General features: G+C 43.8%; 1 protein-coding gene across 1 annotated transcript in view; it reads left to right on the top strand.

Moving 5' to 3' along the window:
- The first annotated feature begins 11182 nt into the window (after positions 1 to 11182).
- The window catches only part of LOC8026964 (ras-related protein Rab-37), a 191953-nt gene continuing 177868 nt past the window's right edge, over positions 11183 to 25267 (top strand). The window contains exon 1 of the mRNA XM_042294444.1: positions 11183 to 11335. Coding sequence (XP_042150378.1) covers positions 11204 to 11335 — 132 coding nt within the window. The 5' untranslated portion in view covers positions 11183 to 11203. The remainder of the gene's footprint in view (positions 11336 to 25267) is intronic.

Raw genomic sequence — 25267 nt, 5'->3', positions numbered from 1 at the left:
CCGGTCTCCTCCAGATGACGTAGAAACCCGAGCAGCAGTGGCCTTGTCACCGAGGAGGCGTGCGCCGTTGCTTGCCAGGCGGGGGCGCGTGGTAGCAATCCTCCTCTCCCCGCCTTGATTGTCGGGTCGTGGGGAAGAGGGCAGCTCAATTTCCGACCGCCGGACCACCTGCCCCCTCCCTGCAGCGAATACGGGGAAAACCCGCGACGTCGAGTCATCCGTACCGGTGGTGTACACCAGCACAGGCCCGTTAGGTCATACCGGTACGCCTCTACCCGGACGTAAACAACTCGGCCACGGGCAGCGGGTCAAGGCGCAGGGCGAAAGCTGGGCGGATCGATGGAGAATAACGGCTGTACCCTTTAGAACGGGCGGTAGCTTGCGCCACCTATACTTCGTCTCATCCTACGATGGACTAAAGGCCAAAGCTACGGGAAGCCAGGTCCAATCACGTTCCACAATAAGCTATGACATGCCTATTGTGCACTCCAAAGAACCTGTACGTCGTGGCTTTCTTTGCAATGTAAAATTGATGAATCACTCAGTAACGTTCGTCGAAGCGAAAGACCAGGCGATTTCTAAGTGGCTCGTGATTGGATCTGATGGTTCGTAGCTTTTGCCTTTAGTCCATCGTAGGGTGAGACGAAGTATAGCCTAAAAGTGCTGTGCGCCGTACTGGCAGTAAAAAAAGGTGGTACGCGAGTAACAATGTGGCCGGTAGCTCTTTTCTGTATTACGTTTTCAAAATAGTAACACGTAAAGAACTTATTTTAGTATTTCTGAGTAATTAATGTATAGGAATACTTTACTCGTCACATTTCGCCGCGAATTTGGGTACACATTTCATTGTGCACAAACGACCTGCTCCTTTCTTTTCTTTTTTTTTCTATAAATTTCTTTTGTGCAGGATGGATGGTGTGTAGATTTCGTATTTGGGGGAAAAATTATTACACTCCCGAGTCCTGATGTTTTATCTGGTCACGTGTCGTCACGTCACGTGACCGTGCTACGTGACACCCTGATTGCTCTCTGTTTCGAACGGAGGACGATATGTTGCCTCTTGATATGCGAAAGCAGAAGGAGATAAGCGACACTCAAAAATCCGTCACACGGACGTGTTTTTTGTGTGTCCCCTGTCTCCTTTTGTGTTCGCATTACCAAGATGTTTAACCAACGCGCTCTCCTAATTCTATCCAGATATGTTGCCGCCGATTATATGCCAGCTCACGTTTCACAGAGTCAGCGAAGTAAACTTATAAAAAAAAAATGACAGCGGCTTGCGTAAAAACTGCCCCCCCCCCCCCTAATAAAAAATAAGAATAAATAAATAATAAAAAAAAAATGAACACGAAGGCAAGGCTAACGGCTGTAGAGTCATATTTCGCGAGCCACGTGCCGCAGAAACAAAAGATCTAATGTATTCGAAAGAAAATTGTAATTATTGATTTATGACAACCACATGATCGCTTCTCGCGTGGCAAGTGGAGCCGACCAACGGCGGACTAATTTTCGAATGCGTGCGATTCGCGCGACGGAAACGATCACTCGCGATTGGCTGTCGCACGTCCGACGCCGCCCTCTGGTTTCTGCGCCGAATCGTAGATAAGCGGGCTGTAGCCATCTTGGATTCCGTTTCTAAGGAGGAAATCGGACACGTATCAATCTAATCGTGTCTTCTTTTTTCTAGAGCGGAGCTCTTAGGCGCCCTTTTCCGGCTTGAGCGGCGTCGCCGTCGGCGTAACCGCGTGGTGCATTATGGGAAAGGTCCCATAATACGACGCGCCGGTCTCACTCGTGACCCGCGCGTTGCATTATGGGACTTCCCATAATGACGTCACACGTGACGTCACGAGTGACGTCACGAGGGTCCCGAGCGTTGCATCATGGGGCTTTTTCCATGGTAGCGTCATGCGTGATGTCACGGTCACTCGTAAAGGTCACGATAAAGGTATGCTTTTTTTTTTTTTTTTTTTTTAGAATGCTTAGAGCGTTTAGGTTAGGTTACTAGCAGTATTCTACGGTACCTATGACAAGTAATCAAATTTCTTTTTTATATTTGTTTATTCATACTAGTCGACTTTTTTGCGGCTTTAGCTGGAGAGGTAAAACGTACATTCGAACTGCAACGCTCAGTTACATAAAGAAATCTACAGCGTCGGCAGTGTTCCAACAGCACTGCAGCACAAAAAAGACACGCGTCAGTTCCCACCAAGGAAACGCAAACGTGCAAAAGACAAAAAGGGGAAAAAAAAAAGAGCGGTCGTTATCGAAACGAAGAAATCGAGATCGGAGTCGCACGACCCGGAAGAACAACGAGGCAAACAATGTTCTGACAAAATCATCAATTTGGCTCGTGATAAAAACAGCAACAATGACACCCACTCGACCAAGTCGGCTGACAATAGACTATTTGCTAATTACCCAAGCACCAATGAGAATGCAGGGATTGGTGTTCCACGCGCCACACGTGCACGCATTCCCCGTATAAAAGATTCGAAGTAAATAACCAAAATAAAGCATTAATGAACGTGCGTGCAAGACGCCATTTGTTTCAGGTATTTGCTTTAGAAAATTTACTACTGCTGAGGCCAGCGCGTGTGGCACGTGGAACACCAATCCCTGCATTCTTCTTGATGTTTGGGTACTATATATATAGGGTTCTGCGTTTTCGGTTTCTATTTTTTCAAAATTCGGCGTACTTTTTTCGGTGTTTATTTTAAAATTCAGTTTTCGGTTTTTTTCGGCGTATATTTATGCCCGCAAAACTTTATCGGCTTTTTTCGGTGAATATAAAATAAACACCAACGGACACCGGATCAGATGATCCTTGTACGTAGCTCTGATATTTGTGATCACTCAAAGAATAACGGAACAGATACGTTGAAAAAGAAATGGACACTTCATTTGGCAAATGTGTGCAACTGTAGAAGAAACAAGAAAAAAACGCAGAAGTACAAACAAGTCAGATATGAAGCCTATGCCCCAAAAACATGCAACCTCACCTTCTGTACATCAGGAATACGTGATCTCATTATAGTACACACAAACATGTACTTCCCCAGGTTCTCCTTCATGATCCACACTATTTCTTTCCTGTTAATATATGACCCTGAGCTTCGAGAACGCCCTCTCAACGCTAGCACTGGACGCTGGCAGGCTGAGGAGATGACGCGCTGCCTGAGCCAAAATCGCCGAAAGAGACACGGTGCGACGTTTTGAAGCACAATACAACATGCAGAGCTTGCATCTAGTCAGTCTTCCTCACAACGAGTTTGAAAACACGCTCGCCACGGCTCTGCGGTACGACTGGACGGTCAAAGTGACATTTTCCGGTTAAAACTGAATTTAAAAAAATGGATTCGACGAAATTTTATCGGTTTTTATCGGTTTTTATCGGTTTAAATCGAAACTGCCGAACCTAAAAACTGACCTTTTCCGGTTAAAACCGAATTTCCAAAAATGGATTCGGCGTACTTTTATCGGTTTTTATCGGTTTAAACCGAAAACTCCGAACCCTATATATATAGTACCCGAACATCAAATATACCTATTACTATAGTAATAGGTATATTTGTCACTAGACGGAAAAGAACGACGAAGGAAATGCACAGCAAGGTTCGGAACAAGACCATCTATTCAATTAGCGATAAAAACCGGGATCAGGAAAGGCTTTCGACCACGTCGGCTGGTAAAGAATTCCACTTACGAAAAGTGCGTGGAAAAATAATGAAATGCATTGGTAGAAGCGGGAAAATGCTTGATTGACAGTCGGTGCGATATACTTGTTTCCCGCTGTTGAAAGGAAGAAATATAATTGAGTAAAAAATACATAAAATTATTTTTGAATTAATTTTGTAATCATTTGATTATATTTATTAGGAACTAATCACAAGAGTAAACAGATCACTGTTATAAGTACTTAAATTACTTCTAACAGTTACTATTTTCTCCCCCCTTCCTAACGGCGCCCTTTGTTTGTTTGTTTTTACAAGTTTCCTCTCGAACTACATCTTGGAGAGAAGGATGGTTTGCCAAAATTGGTGGATTAGGAAGTTAAATTGTTTATAGTTTGGTGATTATAATTCAACACTAGGCAGTACGAAGGATCAGCTTTCAAACCGGAAGAAAAAGCTAGTGTTTTAAAAGTCGAAAATCGAAAAAGTTACGGTTAGTTACTTTTTTCAGGCAACGGTTTAATTATTTTTCTTCTCTGAAAAAGTTACGGTTAGTTACTTTTTTTAAAGCAACGGTTAATAATTTTTTTCTCTACTAATCAAGCAATCTAATTGAATACTTTAAATCCAAGAGAAATGAGAACTGTAATCGATTGATTTTTTTCGAGTAGCGCGTACAAGACTGGGCCTACGGTTCTAAACACACAATCTCCGAAACCACTTTAGTTTTAATGAAACGTGCGGTAGAATAGAAAAGTAACGTTGACTTCTTAAAAGTAATGTACAATTACTTTTGCTCTTGAGTAAACAAGCAATCCTAACTCGCCGATGGGAAATAATTGTAGTCGTAATCGAAATGGTGTTTCGGCGCGTGTTAAAGACGACTGTGAAGGTGTGCCAGGACACACGGGTGGCTCCTTCGAGGCTCGAGCCTTGGTCCGCCGACTGTAATCTCTGTGGAGCCCCCCGAGACGCTGAACCACGTGCTCTTTGACTGTCCTACTGTGGGTTTTAACAGGGAATGCGTTCAAAAACAAATATATTAGAAAAAGAAAAGTGAGACGGGACGGCACAAGAAGTCATTACGCGACCGCCAAATATAAAAGATTTACGTCTCACTAAATTTCGCGTCATGCAGATGACGTCGCGTCACGTGGCGCCATCAGCGGGACGGTCGTCACAGGACACCGTGAAGTCACGTGGCGAGATTTGTGTCACATGACTTCGTGCCGTGAGTCCAACCGCCTTAGCGTGCCAAATGTAGGGGTGCTACGCGGACCCATGACGCGAAATCGCGTCACGTCACTAAATCTGTCAGGCTAAATTATTTCTGTCTGAGCCACCCCTAAACCAGTGAAGCTCAAAATGTATTGCTTATTATTATTTTGGTTTGTCTACCGATTTTATTTGTACGATTCAAATTCGCGTTTGTTCTTACGAAAATTGTTTCTTTGAACGATATTAATAAACTTATCTCTGTTTCCTTCTGCCCTTCGGAGAGAGAGTGTCAACCTCAGAGCTTCTCAATGTCATCGTAGCTGACGTACTCCACTGAGTGTAGAAAGCGGGGGCGGATGTTGCGGAATGCGCCCTTCAGCCAAAGCCAAACATGGAGGCATCCCGTGAACAAGGCAGATCGATCCAGGCGAGTATATACTTCGTAGGGGGACGGTGTGTGGGCGGACAGCAGAGTCCCTGCGGATCGGGTAACAAAAAACGAAGGACATTTTTTTTTTTTTTTTTTTTTTGCGAACGTCACACGGGATTTTTTTTTTGTTTTTTTTTTGTTTTTTGTTTAATGTGTGCTTCATTATTATCATACTAGGAAATCCGCAGGGAGTACCCGAGAAAAAAGACCAGTGTCTTTCGGCCCGGGTAATTATACTATATGGATCGCGCAAAGCCCCAACTCCATGAGAATGTTGCACTTGCCGTTGATTTAGAACGCGAATGTTCGAGAACATGACGTTACTTTTGTAATTATATAATTAAGGAAAAACGTTTTAATCGATTTTTTAGTCTGTTTAATATTGTCAAAACAAGAACTGACATTGTGGACGCATGTGGGATTTATATTAGTAGAAAACACGTATCAGAGAGAAAGAGGATATTGTTTGTTTTTCTTCTTGCTTACAAGTTTTTTTTTTTTTTTTAAATTCAAATATATATTACAGTCGCCGGCAATGCAGTTCTTGGTTTGACGATATTAGGCTTGGCCGGGCGTCGGCTCATCAGAAAATTTCGTTTTTCTAAATGACCTTTTGTTTTAGGTAACGTCATGTTCCCACATTTTCACGTTCTATCCCAACCGCTAGGGTCACATTCTCACGGTGGCTTTCTGCGACGCACAGTTTATTTTCCAAAGCAAAAAACGCGGTTCTTTCTTTCGCTTTTTTTTTTCTTGGGAACTTTTTGTGATGCGGCCTCATGATTGACTGCATATCAGTTCTTTGCTTGAACGCGTTTGAAGGATGATGATTCTTAGTTCACCTTACTTATGTATGGACGGAAATTTAGGTAGTCCTATCGTTCAATCTTAGAGGTGTACGAATACCGGTTATAACCTAATAGCCCTTACAAAAAATTTATATCTGGCCAGATGTGAAGATTTCAGATATGGCCATATCAAAAATTGGCCACATATAACCTGATATGGTATATCTGCCAGATATAGCCTCATAACGCCATATATTGGGGAGGAGGACAGACCGTTACACCCCAAGCGGTTAACTTATCAATTACACGGATGGGAACAACGAATACAATGACTCGGCGCTCGGCCGACATAACCGAACGCGGCGTCAGCGTTCGACTGGAGTTCGTGTTCTCCGGCGAGGGGGAGGAGGGGCTCTTTTGTTTCCACGACGGCCTGCATGAACAATGCAGCATGCACGATCCCAGCTCAGCACAAAAGCCGAAGTGGGTCAAGCTCGCATTCTCAGAAGATAGATCCGGCACTTAACGTCGCTTCGTCGATTGTTAGTATTTTTTTACATTAAACTGTGCCCCGCGCTCTATTGTAGAAGATGACATGGCCATGCCCATAAGGCCTGTTGGCATGTGTACAGGCCTTGTGTTGAGTAAACACCGAGCGTGGGGAAAACAAACGGGTCAGAGCGCCCCCTATAGTTCGATCTCCTGCCCAATAGCCTGATACCCCTGGCCAGATATCGAAATCCCAGATCTGGCTAAGTAAGGAAATTCCAGATCTGGCCAGGCATTTCAAAAGTACAAAAACCTGAAATCAGCACTTTATATCTTTTTATTGTCTACAATTCTCCCGAGTGCCCCGGCCCGCAATTGAGGAGTTAAGGAAACGGTGGTCCTTCAGCTCTTTGGTGATCGCCACTTTTGACCAGTTCCATGATTACACAGTTTCGAGTGTAATTCGTAGTCACCGTGAATAAGCCTCCCATAGGGCTCAAGTACCTATCATATCACTTTTAAGTTTTTCGTCAATGGCAGTGTTCAGGATGCTGTGCATTCTGTCCAAACTTCAACCAGGCTGAGCCGCCGAAATCTCTTAACATATTATCATTCTCGTGATTGTTGTATTAGTAGGAATTACTTAAAAGCTGAGAAATCGCAACAACCAAAACCGAGATTTAGCTCGGATTCCGCGGAGCTGTTTGTGACATTTTTAACGTTTCTCACTTAATATCAGCGTCTTTGAAGTTGTACGAGAATGATAATAATGTAAGAGATATGTCTGCGGCTCACCCAGGTTGAAGGTTGGACGGAATGCACAGTAGTGACACTGGCGGCACATTTTAAAAATGGTATGGCAGGTACTTGGGCTCTGTACGGCACGTGTTCAGGGTGACTCCTAATTACACTCAAATCTGTGTAACCATAGAATTGCTCAAAATCTTCGATCACTAGGCAGCTGAAGAAACACCGTCCCCATGATTCCTCGAGTACGGGCCGAGGCGCTTACGGGATTTAGCAAATTGTCTATTCGTGCGTAATGCTAACACTTTGAAATAATTAAGCTACATTGAAATCCTCGCGAAAACTAGCACAAATAATCTTAAACTTAAGCTTGTCGAAGCTGAAGTTTGGAATTATTTGTGCTAATATTTAGGTCGCGAACAATAAGTCATCCAGAGTTTTCTGACAAAGAATTTTTTTTTACTTGTTTTAACTTTTTAATATATTGAAAACCGGCCGCCAGATAAGTCTGTATATACGCCAGATAAGTCTGTATATACGCCATATCAGGCTGTACATATGCCAGATAAGTCTGTATATACGCCAGATAAGCCTGTATATACCCCTTATCAGGCTGTATATACGCCAGGTAAGTCTGTATATATGCCAGATAAGGCTGTGTAGAGGTGCGTGCCTCTACCTCACGTATTTTATTTACAATATCTACAGTTTTGCTTACGCCGTTCTGAATGTGGTCTCGCTGCTCGCGATCCTGGTTTTCGAGTCCCGTGACCGCTCCTCTTCCTTCTCTTCGTAAGCGGTCACTACAAGTACTCCCCCCCTAGTGAGGAGACGTAAACGCTCGTCACCTCCGCCTCCTCACTAGGGGGGGAGTACTTGTAGTGACCGCTTACGAAGAGAAGGAAGAGGAGCGGTCACGGGACTCGAAAACCAGGATCGCGAGCAGCGAGACCACTTTCAGAACGGCGTAAGCAAAACTGTAGATATTGTAAATAAAATTTGTAGAGGTGCGTGCCTCTACCTCACATATTTTATTTACAATATCTACAGTTTTGCTTACGCCGTTCTGAAAGTGGTCTCGCTGCTCGCGATCCTGGTTTTCGAGTCCCGTGACCGCTCCTCTTCCTTCTCTTCGTAAGCGGTCACTATACAGCTGCATATAGGCCGTATATAATCTTATGTTTGATATGGCCAGATATGGCCCAGATATAAGATTCACAGCGTTGAAGCAAGGTCATGCCTAGCTTCAACGCTGTGAAGACAGCGGCTGGTTGAGGCTTTCCCTTTCACTGCGAAGGTTATGAACGACGCAGTGCTATTCGACTCGATCCGTTAGTCGCACGCCCCAATTTCAGCCTCCATTGAGCCTTTTTTTCTTTTTTTTTTTTTTCTTGCCGGTTTACAAAATATGATTCGACAGTCTCTCAGCGCCGCTTCCATGTTCGATACGGCGAGCAAGTATTCTAAAATGCGTCCTTCTCGCATCGCAACGCAGAGGGGGGCAGGCAAATCAAAGGTCAACATAGAGAACACGTAGGCAAGGCACGATGACGAGGCAATTAACCAGGCTCGCGTCACCATTGGTTGAGATCGGGGGTAAACATACGCACGTGGGCGAATTTAGAAGGTAAATAAAAGCACTAGGTGCAGAAGGAGCAAACGAACCTGCATTCTCTATTTCTTTTTCTATGAAAATTGCTGGTTTTATCGCTTTTATATATATTTTTTTTATTTCGATTTCAAAAAGAGATTTAAACACGTCGCGCTTGTAGCGGCTAAGTTGAGAATTACTCCCCCAAAGACAACAAAGTAATTATCATAAATCATTCGTTTGTGTTTGGCTGATGACGTATATAGCATCAGTGTTCGGCTTGGGCTCGCGTCCAATCAGCGAGAGGACTAATTGAACGCGAGTCTCTGGACAAATTCTGACGCAACTCGCGTGTCAGTCTCCCGCGCTCGATCGAGCGAGATGTGACGTAAATATTTAAATGCGCACACGTCGGGTAAACACCCTAACTCTGGGTAAACAAGCTGGGCTAATTGCGACCCCGCATACCGTTCGATCTCCTCGCTACTATCTTTATCGCACTGGCTGCGCAAAACATAACTCGGGCTTTGTGCGCGTCACTCGAGAAGCGTAATCGGTTACAATTGAAATTATTCTCGGTTAAAAAAGTGTTACATTAGATTACTCGATTAGTCGAGAAAAATAAGTAACAGACCGTCACTTGTTCTTAGCGTTTTTGCGTTCAGCCAGCCACCCGGGAGCGAGCTCATAAACCATTCTGTGCAGACGAAAAACAGGACATAGGAAATACACAGCTTCTGATTTGTCTTTATTTTTTATATTTCTTTACATATGAGTTGAACTCTAAAAAATAGGCATAAAACTTCTTGCGATACTACGTTCGCGTGGCAAATTTCAGCTATGTACGTTTGGAATTCGAATCTTGCGAGGCGTGCCAAATGTGCTAGTTTTTACGGTCGCACCATGTTTATACCATATTGTTTTGTACATCCACTCGCCCTTTCTATACCCGGAATTTCCGTCGGTGCGTCTTGTACAACTGCGCGACGTAAACTTTTTTTTTTTTTTTTGTTACAGTGGATATGTTTTTTGTTTAATTCGTTGTCGAGAATATTGAAAATTGACTCCCGCTTGAGCATATACAGATATCGCGATCACAATTGACAAATGCACGCCCTTATCACTGCAGTTTCGCCGCGCCGACCGTATGTGCGCGCGACTCATATAAAGATGGCACTTATTTGTCAAGAACATTTTTTAATGACCGATTATAGGGGGGTGCAACTTATACGACGACGCGACTTTTATACCGAAGAACTAGGTAAACAGAACCTAATTGCATACCAAGGAGCCCTGTTAGCACGGCTTGCCTCATGCTTCGCTGAGGGCCGATATAGAGCCACACTTTAAGCAGAAGTCGGTTTCATCACACTCCGAGTCAAAGAGAAAGGAATCTGAGCATGACTTTCAAAGCGTGAATCAAGCTGGCGGTGCATTCGATTGAACGAATGCGACTGTGCAGCGAAAGAGGACATTAGACTGTCGAATGTAATGAAATGCCAAAAAACAAAATGTTAATATTAAAAAAAAAAAAAAACTTCTTTCTTTTTAGCAGTCGCAGCAGTATGGTTTTGCAAGTATACATGTTTTTGCGAGCAGTTTTCCCTTTCGTCGACCTAAAGCGTACGACAAGCTAAATTACTCTGCTTGCCGTCGCACACTAGCAAACACATCATTGCATATTCTACTGGAAAATAATTGTCAGTCAGCTTTAATCACGAGCTTTTTTTTTTTTAAGTGCACATTGGCGTTTGTTTGGGGTAGCTCGTAGCTGTAGAGAGTGTTTTCTAACCGTACTTATATGCATTTTTTATATATATATATATATATATTTAGGTTCGGACGGCACGCGATGGAACGAACGATGTCTCCACCCCGAAAGGGCAAAGAGAGCGAGTGCTAGGGCATCCCACGGGACTTCCTATTCTATCAGCGACAACCAAAGAAAGAGAGAACAAACGCAACACGAGCATTCGCGTTTTCCCCACGAACGGTGCCCGTAAACGGACGTCGGTTAAAGCGAGCGCGTGAGGGAAGCGAACGAGCCAACAACACGCAAACTCCGCATCATTTACGTAGGCGACACAAATCGGACACGCGCGAAACGCCAGTTGCAGACGACGCATCCTCCACTAACCCGGATAGACGTATAGGGCCCCGAGATACACCCGCTGCAGAGGGCGAGGCTCGCCGGCAGCGGTTCGATCGATGTATTAGGCCGCGGAGCCCCTAAGGACCCGAGCTCCCGGTCGAAGCCTGGGCGAAGATGGCGGACGGCGACGGCGCCGCTCTCCGCGTCGTCTCCAACGGCCAGGACAAACCGAAGGCGGTGGTGCAGTCCCGTGGATCGACGAGCTACCTGCTGGAAGACCCGGACGCAGACGACATCATTCACAAGGTACTTACCGGGCAGGTGTGGCCCACTAGCGTTTAAACCAGAGTGTTTCTGACAGTCGGTCAGAAAATGTGTCACAGGGTGTATGTTTTTGACAGAGCCAAACATAGTTCGGAGGATGTGCTGTTGGCTCATAGATGAGGACGCAGATGATATCACCCACAAGGTGCTTACCGGGCAGATGTTACCTACTAGCGTTTGAACCTGAGCCTTTCTGACGTTCGATCAGAAAATGTGGGAGAGGGCTTACGTTTTTGACAGAGCCTAACCTAGTTCTTAGGATATGCTGTAGGATCGTAGATGATGATGCAGACGACGTCATCCACAAGGTGCTTGCCACGCAGACAGTGCCCTCGTGAGTTTGAACCGGAATATTCCTTGCAGTCGAAGAATGTGGAACGGGATTACAGTTTTTGGCAGAGCTTAACCTAGTTCGGTGGATGCGCTGTTGGTCTGTAGACGATGACGCAGACGACATTCTCCACACTATGTTTAAGGTCAGATGCTACCCACCCGCGTTGGAACCGAAGTCTCTCTTAATAGTCGAAGAACGTGGAACAGTGTTTGTGTTTGTGCCGCGAGCTACTGGATGATGACGCAGATGACATCATCCACAAGGTGCTTGTCGGGTAGATTCTGTTCACCCCTGTTTGAACCGGAGTCTTCCTGCGAGTTTGAGGCTGCAGGACATTATTTGAATTTTTGAGAGAACCTAACCTAGTTCTGAAGATGTGCCGTTGACTTGTCGATGATTACGCAGACAACATTATTCACAAGGTACTTACCGGGCATATATTCTGCTCACCCGCGTTTAAACAGGAGTCTTCCTAAGAGTTTGAGGATGTGGGGCAGGGTTTCAATTTTTGACTGAGCTTAACCGAGTTATGAGGACGTAATAATAATAACAATAATAATAATAGTTTATTCACAGATCCGCATCAAGGTACAAAAAAACCGTCTCACAAAAGCACTTGCGTGCTTGTGCGTGAGAACGGGCAGTCCACTAAAAGAATAAGTAGTTTTACACGGGTACTCGGTTTTTACAATCCTACAAACATTTTCTTCAAACATCTATTCAATGTTGAAGCCCAAAAGAATCAAAGCAAACAAACAAAACATATTCGTTGCAATTTGGACATCACGTCTACAGTACTAAGGAAATAGCATGTGCCAAATACTTACAAACAACAAAAGAGCAGTCATGATACTCAGAAACGACAAAAGCAGCATAAGGTATCGCAAAGGAAAAATACACAATGCAAAAAAAAGAAAAAACACATTTGGTCAAGGTAGAAATCTACAAGTAACTGGAGTATCGTACTTAGGGAATCGAAGAACGCAAAAATACGCAGTAGAAAAAAAAAAAAGATGAGTTCACGAGAACGACCAGTTAGCCTTCAGTTTCCTGTATACACCATTTCCTGATTTCCTTTTTTACAGATTTTAAAGAGTGGAGATTGAGTAAATTTTCAGGAAGTTGGTTGAAATATGTGGGTACATAAAATTTACTGAGCCTAGTTCCATAGTTAGTGTATATATTTAGTATCTGAAACTTTCCCGTTTTTCTAGTTGCCTTTGTTTGATAGTTTTTATTTTGAACTCGGATGTAAAGTAATGATTCGTTAGAATGACAAATTTGCGCAGTTTATTTACTGTCAACAGGTCAAGTTCTGACAGCTGATTTTCAAACACCATATTTTCGAGTTTGGTTCCATACGCGATGTTCCGCACCATCTTTTTATTAACTTATTTATTTTTTGTTTTTTGAAGTTTGAGCAGGATGCATAGATAGTAATCCCGTATCTTAGTTTTGACTCTGCTAACATTTGATAAATTAATCGTCTTAGCCTAATATCCGCGGCGCTCCGTAATTTGTATAAATACGATGATATTGTTCGTAAGTGATTTATTAGATGCTGTACATGGGAATTCCAAGACAGATGCTCGTCAAAATACATGCCTAGATATTTCGCGTGAGCGGTATATGAAAGTGGCGTACAACAGCACTGGGTGCATTGACTTGTATGCAAGAAGATGTGTTTTGTAAGGTTAATACGCCTTTGGTGCGTTCGAAAGCACATTAGTTGTGTTTTTTTTTTTTAATGTTAACAAATATAGAGCTTTTAGAAAGCCAGTTCATTACTTTATTGATGTCACTCTGCATGATTTTGACTGCCGTATCACAATTTTCATTTGCCAGGACTAATGCAGTATCGTCAGCGTATTGATGGCGGTTAGATTTCAGAGGTAATAAGGCTAGATCATTCATGTAGATGTTAGAAAGCATAGGGCCTAAAACAGATCCCTGCGGCACACCGCAGGTTGTGTGCACAGCGTCACTGGTGCATTTTCCTATCTTAGCTCGTTGCGCCCGGTTGAAAAAATAATTTTTAAATAAGTCTAGGAAATGCCCTCGAAAGCCAAGGTTTTCTATTTTATGTAGTAATATGGAATGGTCAATTGTGTCAAAGGCCTTTGTCACGTCAAGAAACATTGCAAGTACTATATTATTAGAATCTATTTTTTCATTCATGTAATCTGTCATGTCTTCAAGTAAAAGCGTCGTACTTAATTGTTGCCGAAAGCCATACTGGGTGTTACTAATTAGTGAATATTTGTCTCAAAAAGAGGTCATTATTTTTAAAACAAATTTTTCCATTATCCGCGAGATAACGGACATGAGAGCGATTGGCCTGTAGTTGCCTAATTCCTTCGTCCCTCCTTTTTTTATAAATAGGCCGAACTATCGCAACTTTAAGGTTATCCGGTATAATTCCTGTCTCTCATATTCTATTTATTACCGCCAGCAAAACATGTTTTAAGTTGTTATAGTTTACTTTTATACCTCGTGGTCTTAGTTGGTCATATCCCGCTGGTTTTACGATTGACATGCTGTTAATTATATCTTCTAAGTCTGTATCTGTTATTAGTGGCAAGTATGCCGAGTTCGATACATTCGACAGTGGCTTTGCAGTCTCTGTGGTATTGTTTGCTGGCCGACGCCAGTCTTGTGCAACTTTAGCGAAGTAATTATTGAAATTGTTACCGAGGGTAAAGTAATCGGTGACCCCAAAGTTTTCTTTATATATTCGTCAGCGCTGTCTTTAGGTTGTTTTCCCATTATTTGATTTACAATATTCCACGTTTTCCTTAGGTCCTTCCCAGAATTTCGGAGTTGTGTCACATGAAATCTCTTCTTTGCTAGTCTAATCTTCGCCGTCACTCTATTCCGTATCTGCCTAAACTCTTCCTTTAGAGTTGCATCTTGGGGGTTTTGTTTACATCTATTCCATAGTCTACTTTTTTCATAACTTAGTTCTAGTATTTCTTCGTTAATCCAAACGGCTTCCGCTTTTCTAGTCTTATTTTTTTAATAGAGCTGTCATATATTCCTTTGAATATTTCTATCACTCTTTTGGAAAGGTTTAGGTGGTCTAGGTGCAGTAAAGCGTTCCAGTTATAACCTTTAATTTTGCTGTCTATTTTTTTATTATCTAGAATTTCTTTGTATTGTTCTCCCGGCGTGTTTTTGGTTTCGACCTCACGCATAACCTTTAGAGCGACAAAGTAGTGATCGGCTACTTTTTGTTGTATTATTGCCGCTACAGAATTTAAGGTACAAGAACGCACTATTATATGGTCGATACAAGTTTTTGTTACGTATTCTTCCCACGTGCAACCGTCAATCATAATTTCCAACCCGCAGTTCGACAATATATCAAGATATTCTTCTACTCCGGTTTTGCTGCGGCACATAACATCGATATTGAAATCGCCAGCTAATACGACATGGTCATTATTATTAAAGGTGTTCAAGAGTTTTACGAACTCATCGTAGAATAAGTTTAGATTACCACTGGGTGGTCTGTAGAACGCACCTACCGTAAATTACACTTCAGGCCTGTGAACAGTAAAGACAAGAACTTCTGCATGATTCATAAACACCTCGGCACGGTCTGAAGACCAATCATTTTTTATGTAAGCTAATATTCCTCCCCCCTTTCTGCCCTCTCGACGTATTGAAATTGGATGAAATCCATCTATATGAAACGGTAACGGTGCTTTGGCCTCAATGTTGACTTCAGTTAGTATTATTACATCGATATCTTCGAGCGAAGTAGCAAGGTATACATTAAGTTTATTCCAATGCTTTTTAATGCTTCTGATGTTAATTTGAATGACATATAGAAGCTGTTTTCCTCCTTTCCCTCTTTCGCTACTATATTTTTTACATATCTATTCCAGTCGTTAAGTGCGCTACATGTGGCCATTTTATCGGATTTTGTTCAAGTCATCTTCCCTGCCGATACGTATCACTGCCGATCCTGCCCTTTGTCTGACCAGTATTTTTCCATTTTTCATCCAAACAAAGCTGTATCCCTTTTCCCTTGCACATTCCTTTGCGTTCTAGAACAACCATTTCTGCAGCTTTGTCAGGTTCTCATTGATGAAGATATGATCAGCCTTTAGCGCGGTACGCTTGCTGACCCACCGGTCCCTCTCCAATCGGTCGTTGAATCGGACAATGATCGGAGCAATCTTATCATCTCTCGCTCTTAGTCTGTGCATGGCTTCGATCTTATCCGGCTCTGGAAAGGTAGGTCGAGCCTCGCTGCTAGATTTTTTTAGAATTGCTGGCAGGACTTCGTGCACGTGTGGGGAAATCCCATGATTTTCAATGTTTCTTCTTCGTGACTATTGCTCCATATTTTCAACTGCCCACTCTAGGTCTTTTATTCGCGCGTCATTGTCAAATGCAAGCTGTTCAATCTCCTTTGTTATTTTCCTTAGGTCGTTCGTGACAGTTGTTAGTGAGTCCATCTTTTTTATCAAATCGTCGTACTGTTCAGATAGCAAGTTCGCTAATTTTTCTATAGATTCAATGGTTTTCTCCTGATTATCTAGTTTTTGGATCGTAGTGTCGTGTTGCGCAGACTGCAGATTCAGCTTTTTTCCGATGTTTTCAATCCTAGTTAAAACCTCAGTCATCTTTTTGTTTGTTTGCACTATTTGTGCCATTATAGCCGCTTGCCCGTGATCTGAAGCTTCCGCAGTGGCCTGTGCAATCTGGTCATCCCCCTGCTGTCTTTGACGTTGGGTGTTCAGCTTACAGGTTGTACACAGCCAAGTCAGCGGATTTACTGCATTCTTAGCCTTTTTGGTGACACCTGAGCACTTCCCAATATGGTACAGATTGTTACACTTTGTGCATTTTAACACTGGATTATTACCCGTAACTTCTTTCATACATGCTAAGCAAACATTCTCTTCGATGTCAGACATAACTCAGTAGGGGAGAGCGCAGTCCAGCGGAGTGTACGGTGCAAGGAAAGAAAAAAAAAAGAAAATGCACCCACCTGAGGAGCAGAACAAGAATGTTATGTTCCGCTCGGTCACTCCGCCGGACTGCGCTGGTTCCCAGCCTGCTGTTTGCCTTTATGGGCGATGTCCCGCGCTGTCTGGTAGGCGTTGCCGGTTATCAGCCGCCTGTCGCCCGGTCGTGCGGTGTGTCGTACGGCTGTGGTAATGTTGCAGCCGTAGTGTCGATGGTCTGGCCCGGTTTCTTCGTTTTATCTGAGGAGCAGAACAAGAATGTTATGTTCCGCTCGGTCACTCCGCCGGACTGCCACTGAGTTGTCTCCCTTACAATCAGGGACTGTGGAACAGTGTTTGTGTTTCTTAGCTTAGCTTTCTTAGCTGCTTAGCTGCCTGGGGGATAATAGTCCTTCTTAATGGCGTTGCGTTACATTTTTCCTCGTTGCTACTGCATATGGTAAGGTGCACAGGCGAAGACTACGGGGGGGAAGGGGGGGGGGGGGGGCGGGGTGGCGGCATCGGGGCTTGTGCCCCCCCCCCCCCCCCCCCCGGGCCATGATCCTTACTGAGACGCTGTTTACGTGCCATGTAACGAGATTCTAGTAATGTCATGTAAACAAAATAACGCCCACGTTGCCTTTATTGACAAAATACATGGGAAATGGAATCCCAGCGTGCTTTCGTTAGCTTCAATCTCCAGTTCTGGCGAGAAGGTAATACGGCATCGATCACTTTTACGTCCCCTTGGTCTGCTTCCACAGCAGCCTGCCATTTTGCGATGTCCCACCAGAAAAAAAAAATATATATATATATATAAATAAAACAACCAAAAGTTCATATAGAGGGCGCATACTCCATCCGGAGCTGTTCCAGAAGTCCGTTTCGTAGCCAATCCGACGGAGTTACCTGAACCGGAGTCGTGGAGTCACAGCTTAACGCGCCCAGTGAAGCAATAGATGATTCAGTCGTCCTCGAAGGGTCGCATGCGTGAGAAAATATTAGTTGGCAAGTCGTTAATAAAAATTAGAAGAAGTAATGGACCAAGAGCACTGCTGTTAGAATGATAGCTGAAGAAGATATACATACGTTGTAGAATGTAACCCCTAAAATATACTACTGATAATTGCCGGTGTAAAAAAAAAAGCCCCCCCCCCCCCCCCCCGAAGAATTTCTCAGCCTGCCCCCCCCCCCCCCCCCCCCCTCGGAAAAATGGAAAGTCTACGCCGCTGGTAAGGTGTTAAGGAATCAATAAAGCACCCTGCTGCTTTTCAAATTTATTATCTCATATATGAATCAAATAGGTGCTGCTAATTTGTTTCATTAAATGGTGTTTAGTGGCTGGCGATTTGTCGTCAGTAAATACGAATACGCCTATATTACCACACTACTTCTGCAATCAGCCCATTGCGTTTAAACGAACAGGGTGCGGCAGTAAGGACCAACACAAAAGTTGGGGCAATAAGGACTAACACATTTGGCACACTTCGCAAAATTCGAATTCCAAACGTACATTCCTGAACTTGGGCACGCGAACGTAGTTTCGCAAGACGTTTTACGTCTATTTTGCTTAGAGCTAAAACTGGGAGGTAGTGAAATAAAAAAATAAAGCAAAACCAAAGGCTGTGCATTGTTCCTGTCTTATACTAGCCTGTTTTTCTTCTGTACACTGGTTTATTTTCTCGCTCCCGGGTGGCTTGCTAAACGCAAAAACGCCCGTTTTCGTTCCTCCATTGCCAGAGCTACGCAGATCCCAGCTATCCATTTTTTTACAAATGCTTCTTGATTCACTATAAATTAGTAACATTTTTACAATTTTCGTCAGCATCCAAGTTGGACCGATTGGCCGAATAATTATTCAATTTAAGCTCTCCGATTAATCGCTTAGAGGGGTCATGATTCATGAAACGACATTTGGTTGGAATGTTCGTGACTTTGCGGAGGCGTGCTGGTCCTAGTCCTGCCCAAGTATACTCGCACAGTCCGCCACTGATTCAGAATTTTCTTTGTCGCGGTGAAATGAAGAGGATAAAAGGGAACGACTACTTCGTTCAGTCTTGCCTACGCAAAGCTTGATGGCGCAATTCTGGGATCAAAACCACCCGCCTGACGACAGTTGAGCGCGGCTCATGGACTGGACACGAGAGCTGCGTGAGACTTCGACTTCGGTTCGTAACATTCAATGCCTCAGAAGACACTAATGTAGTGGCTCGTGTCCAACAACTACGGTGATATGAATAGCCGAACTCTAACAATGCCTGGAACTCAGCACGCGTTTTCTACTTTGTTAACCCCAGCACGTGGCTATTATGATTAACGTTGGCGGTGGAGGATAGGCACCATGCGATATGGCCGCTTGTCCTGGCTTTGAGTTGGATGGATGAAGGATGCTCATATTCCTCGAATTTTTCTGGCGGCTACTCATTCCCTAGAAAGGATACCTAAAGCAAATTTGCTCGACTTTTAACGACAGAGAATGATTCTAAGTAGTATTTACCGAAAGTAGAAATATCGTTTCATGACCCCTTTAAAATGTTTGAAATATCGAATCGAGGTAGCCTTTGAAATGTTTAATCGTTGCACAGACCTAAAAAGCATTGAATTGTGGTAAAACTATTGTGTGAGTTTTCCGAGGCCTCTTCAGTGGGGATGTGCAATACCATTCCAGTATCGAAGGATTCGTACCAGATTGTAGGGAATCAGGTAATAGGCTTCAAGAGTTGTCGGTGGTTGAAGCGGATTGATTGACTGTGTGCACTCACAATTGACCTTAGGGCATTTATCCGGTATAGTTGTCTCAACCTCCTCTTCACTGGACTCTTTTGTGTCATTTGTTCTTCCAGCTATTCTTAAGTTTTTTATTGTTTTTTTATTTCTTTTCCGATTGTGCTGGCCCTTATCCAACACCCCTTAGAACAATCAAAGCGTATGAACAGCATCGTCTACATCCACGGAACCTCATCACACTAGGATGGAGACAACTCATCGTCATAACCCGAGCATGAAGCCGGGCGTCCTTGGACAGACTGATTGGACACGATGGCCCAGCCGAGCGTTGACACAGGACTCGTGCTTCATCTGTGCTTGAGCTTGATCTCTGCGAGGACTTTAAAATGCTGGCGCACTGTCTTTGATTCCTCCAGGTAGCGTTCCTTCATCCCGCTTGAGCGTTATCTTCGAACGCAAACCTTTGGATCCTCGTGAGTGAAGAAACAGAAAGGGTCGTAAGAGGATGTTTCGGGACAAATGCTGGGTATTTTAAATGCAACGAATTTTACGTCCGCCAAACTAGTTTTGACCCAGGCTGTTTTTCTTCTTTGTTCTAAGACTTCGTGTTCATTTTACAGTTGGAGCATTGATTCAGGAAAACACGTCCGGCGGTCTTTACATTCTTTATTCTTTGAAAAGCCCTCGTTAATTTTGAACCTGTGTCGACATCAGGCGTTATCGTGAGGTGGCAAAACAAACACGCAAGGTTAGATAGAATGATTTTAGGGAAAGTTCTAAGATCGACAAGATATACGAAATATCCAAATGACTTCCACCTGAAATGGAGCGCAACTTGCACCCTCTAGGCGACTGGTGGTCGCTGAGCCCGGACTAGGAGGATTTTCTTCTTTCAGTGGCCGCCAGTTATTATGGAGGGCACCAGTTGCGCTTCGATTTATTCTTGAAAACACGCATTCACATACACGCACACACAAACACTAAAAAAAGATGTCCGTATTTGCAGCATAAACAATCCGAAAACTTAAAATATTCATTTCCAAAAAAAGGAAAAAATAAAATATCAAAAAGTCTTTTGTTTGTTTTGTTAAGTGCATGCGTATTTCAACTCAATTCCCTGACATCACAGAACTCCTCATGCTTGGCCGCCTCACCTTTCCCGAATCGGGCTTCCGCCAGACTTGTATGGCGGTGATTACAAATAATCAAATTACTTACAATCGGTTGCTTCTTAGGAAAATTTTGTAATCAATTGATTGCTTTTATTAGGCCGTAATCACGAGAGTAATCTTATTACTTTTGGAAGTACGAAAATTACTTGTAACCTTTGCTATTTTTCCCCTTCCGTTCTTAATGCGCCGTTGTGTTTGTACACTTTTCCTACTAAGGTATTCTCGAGCCATTTCTCCGACAGGAGGAAGGTCTACGTACTACCAAAATTGGTGTATTGAGTAAAGATGAGTCGTTTGTAATTCGATGATTCTAATTCAATAATGGGCAGTACGAAAAGGCCCGTTTTCAAATCGGCAGGAAATCGGTCCTGAAACTTCGAAGTAATCGGAAAAGTAATGGTTGTATTTTATAGAGTAACCCGGTCAAGTACTTTTTTTTTTGCCAAGGAATCGAGTAATTTAAGGAACACTTTCAAACCAAAAGTAATTTCAATCAATTACATTTTTAGTAAGTGAACTAGACTGTTTTCTGCGGGTGCGCTGTGGCCACATATGGTGTATGGAAAAGCGGACTTCCTTGTAAACAACGTGTTAATTGGTGTATATAGAACATGGATGCCGCAAAATATACTTTTCTCCCTTAAAACAATAGCTCAATATATTTGCATTTTTTCACTCAAGTCCTGGAAAAAGCGCTTCCAAAACGTGCTGCTATTTCAGCACGGCCTTCTAAAATTGCGTAGCAATTATAAAGTCGCGATTATAATAAATAATAAATCTCGTAACCTAATACCGCGCGCGCTGTGGTTTTTTTTTTTTCGTGGAAAGTTTAGTTTTTTGGCATACCTGTTTTCTTTTGGTACTTTAGAAAAGACAACACAAAAGTTAGAAGTTTAATGTCCCTCTAACGGTGTTAAAAAGAAACGGTTACACAATTGCGTCCTGTATAAAGCTCATGTAATTTATTAATATTGACTTAAAGTTGTGAGCTTATAATCCGGGGTAACCTGCAAGACGCACCAGTAATGCCAGGGTTTTTATAATAGATGCCGGATAAAAACTTGAAACGCAAATTGTTTCGTCGATGTGCCCATTAATGCAATCCCATTTCTTTAATAATGTCAGTGACACTTGCGTAACGGTCGTGAAGCGATGAGCATGATTTTGCATGCTCTCTAGTTTATTATGTATTTTTAATAGGGTCTTAGACAGTGCAGGTCTCTCCAATATTTGGCATATATACGTGGGCAAGATTGGCAAGTTCGCTTGCAGTCTTAGTTGTTTTTTTTAAATGTAATTCGACGGAGATATCGAAGGGGTCGATTGGCCGGTTAAAAACATCGTCTGTGTGTGCCTTCCATGTGCTTAAAGCGTGACACCTAGATAATTCAATGTTTCTTGTTTCTGTAAAGTTTCGTTGTTCATTTGATAGAGAGCTTTAGTTGTATTCTTATTTATTCGAGTAAAACTATGAACACATTTATTTACATTAAGTTTCATCTTCCACTTATTGCACCATTGTATAACCCATTACGAGTCGTCCCTGCAACTCTGTGGAACACCCAGTCGGCAAAAGGTCGTACTTTTGATTCATACCGTAAATAATATAATTGACAAATATCAAAAGTAACATGTTATTAAACGCGCCCTCGCTGCATGTATCCAGTAGGAAGCGGCTCTTGGTGTTCGTCTGCTTTCACGAGACACAAACTTACAGTGTCTGCTACAAGAATTAGTCGCATTGCATGGGTCTTGCAGGTATTTTCTAATGTAAAATTTAATTTTTTTTTTATTTTTTCATTTCCGTCTGTGCGTTTTATGTAACGCGGTTCGACTATTCGTTTGGTTTCTTCAAGAGTAAACCCTAACTGTGCGAATTTGCCGTGGAGGTTGTAGTTCTCGTTCGATCCACTGACGACAATGTTGAAACCGGCTCCTGCTTGGGCATATATTGCGATCACAATACACATATGTTATATAGGTGCGACTTAACAAAGGCGCAGCTGGTGTACGAATTTTATTTTGTGAAAACGTCCGTTTATAGGGTGTTCACTACTTCAACGGTGCTACTTACAAACCGGGAAATACGACGGTTGATTACCATTTACAAAAGATACCCGTTCGCTTGCTTGTAGGCGCAACGCAAGTACGTGTGGAGAGATCTATTGTTTTGATACAACTGTAGCCTTTTCCGTACGTAGCAGCGACACGATAAACCTACGATTAGACATACCCGTTATACACTTTTCCACACATTGTTAAAAAAAAAAGTGGTTTTAATTTAAAGGGAATTAACGGTTTTAGGGCTGTTTTGTACTATAGTCATTGGCTGGGTGAGAACGAGATGGAGGAACTCGGGTTGTCCCGCCTCCAGCACAAGCCCCTTACCTTAATAATTTAATTCCTTTACTTTTCCAACAAAACGGAGGGTTGAAAGGTGACAAGAAAGAAAAAAACTGCTGGTTTGTGTGGCCTCTTGCCACCGAAACTTGCAGTCTTGATGCAGGGCACCGAAGGAATTTATACAACGCTAACAAAAGGCTAGCAACGTATATACAACGATATCAAAAGTGACAAATCCAAAACACGAGTGAACTACCTCACACGAAAGAAAATGTACTATACTAAAGCAAGAGCACAATGACACAACCTGCACAATCGTGAATATATACATACTGTACATTCGAACACAGATGTAAACAAACACAATAAAAGGGAATAACCTTAGCTCAAAACAATGAGCAATCATTGTGGGCAATTTGGTTCCAAGTGTAAACAACCATAGCCTTCTATATACAGAGATCGCCACGAGAAGCGGCTGCCGAAATGGAAAAAGTGGAGCGGCAGACAACAAATGAGAGGAGAGCTACGTGACTGGCGCCCCGCTGCGGCGAGACGCCGATACACACTTCTCCCGAGCGAACAAGTGTGTTTCGGGTCCGCGCCGCTGCAAAAGCTGTGCGCTGATGTCTAGGATCCCCTAGAGTTCCTGTATATAGCTACCTACAATAGCAGAGTTGCGCATTCAGCCTCGGCGGGTGGCCGTAGCGCCGGCTTTCCTGCACGCCCTGGATGCTTTGCTCCTCACGTGACTAAACTTGGCGAATAGCTGCGCCTCGCGCGCCGCCGCGCGTGGAAAACAGAAAAAGAGGAGAAGGAGGCGAAAGCAGGGGAACATACGCCGGGGCGCGAGCAACTTCGGCGGAGCGACCGTAAATTGGGCTTTCTTGCACGGCGCCGGATGCATTGCTCCTCACGTGATGGATCTCGGCGAATAGCGGCGTGGCAGCGCGGGGAAAACAAATGCGCCACTCTGCTCCCCCTTCGGGGGAGCATATCGAGGAACTCTAGGTTCCTTTAGAGCACTATATAGCTCCTTCGGAGCAGAGTAGCGCAGAGCCGTTTATACTGAGAGAGTTTGGCCGATGGGCGGAGCTTGTTGGCCGCTAGAACCAGCGGATTTCGCGATAACACAATATGGCGTTACTTCTTTGTCTTGTTCATTCCTGTGAAATCGCGTAGAGTTCCTATGAGTCAGATCCACAATATGGCGGACGGAAGTAGTCATCCCCCGGTTGTCAGACTACGCTGCTGTGGTTGTCAGACTGCCAAAATCTCCTTAAGAAGGCCAAACTCTCAGTATAAACGGCTCTGGAGTAGCGCAATCTAGAACGCCGTCTCCCGGCGACCAGCGGCGACCGCCCGGAGGTTCAAACTCCGGTCAGAAATGCAAGGGGAACGTGAGAAAATCGTTGTTTCTTCAATGTTGTAAAGATGTACGGAAAGACGATAATTTTTGACATAACAAAGGAACATTTTAGAAAAATTTGCGTGGAGTTGTGTGCCAAGTGAGGACGTAATTTTTGTAAAAAAAATTGCATGAGCTGCATCATGCAGCAGACGACGCGTCAACGTCACGGCGACGTCACAGCGTTCACGTGTCCCGCTCCGGCCGACCGAGAAAGTCGATCTTCGCTGCGCACAGAAATCGTCTGCTTCAAACACCATTGGCTTGGAAATTGCATTCTCAAAATTTTGACACGCATCCAATATTATCGAAACGTTGATAAAGTGTTTAGTGCTTTACCAACTTCACGACAGACTAGTTTCGAAAAGTGTCAACTCGGCGCTTATTTTTTAATAAGCCATGTTGGGTCGATCTCCATGTATTCTCCCATAGGGCGGGCCGCCTCCTGGAACCCCAAATACCACGTGACTCGCGCCGAGCCGCTCTGTCGGCCATGTTGTCGGCGAAACACGCGGATCAAAGGATTGCGCTACTGTGCTCCGTAGGAGCTATTCGCGACCATACCTAGGCAAACCTCCCTCATGAGGGCCCTCACTCACCCTCACTCATCTTCATCTCCGCAGGTGAGGTGAGGATGAGTGAGTTTCTGAACCCGGGAAATTCATGAGTGTGAGGGTGAGTGAGGCCGTGAGGGCTGCGAGGACCGTGAGTGCGTGAGGGCCGTGAGGGCGGTGAGTTCGTGAGGGGTGTGAGGGCCATGAGTGCGTGAGGGGCGTGAGGGCGGTGAGTGGCGTGAGGGCCATGAGTGCGTGAGGGTTGTGAAAGCGGTGAGTGCGTGAGGGGTGTAAGGGCCATGAGTGCGTGAGAGGCGTGAGGGCGGTGAGTGACATGAGTGCGTGAGGGGCGTGAGGGGTGTGAGGGCCGAGAGGGCGGTAAGTGCATGAGTGGTGTGAGGGCCATGAGTGCGTGAGGGGC

This window comes from Ixodes scapularis, unplaced genomic scaffold, assembly GCF_016920785.2.
Source record: "Ixodes scapularis isolate PalLabHiFi unplaced genomic scaffold, ASM1692078v2 PGA_scaffold6__148_contigs__length_123643588, whole genome shotgun sequence".
Taxonomy (NCBI): Eukaryota; Metazoa; Arthropoda; class Arachnida; order Ixodida; family Ixodidae; genus Ixodes; species Ixodes scapularis.
Note: the sequence above shows the minus strand (reverse complement) of the source record. Positions and strands in the feature narration are given on the sequence as shown.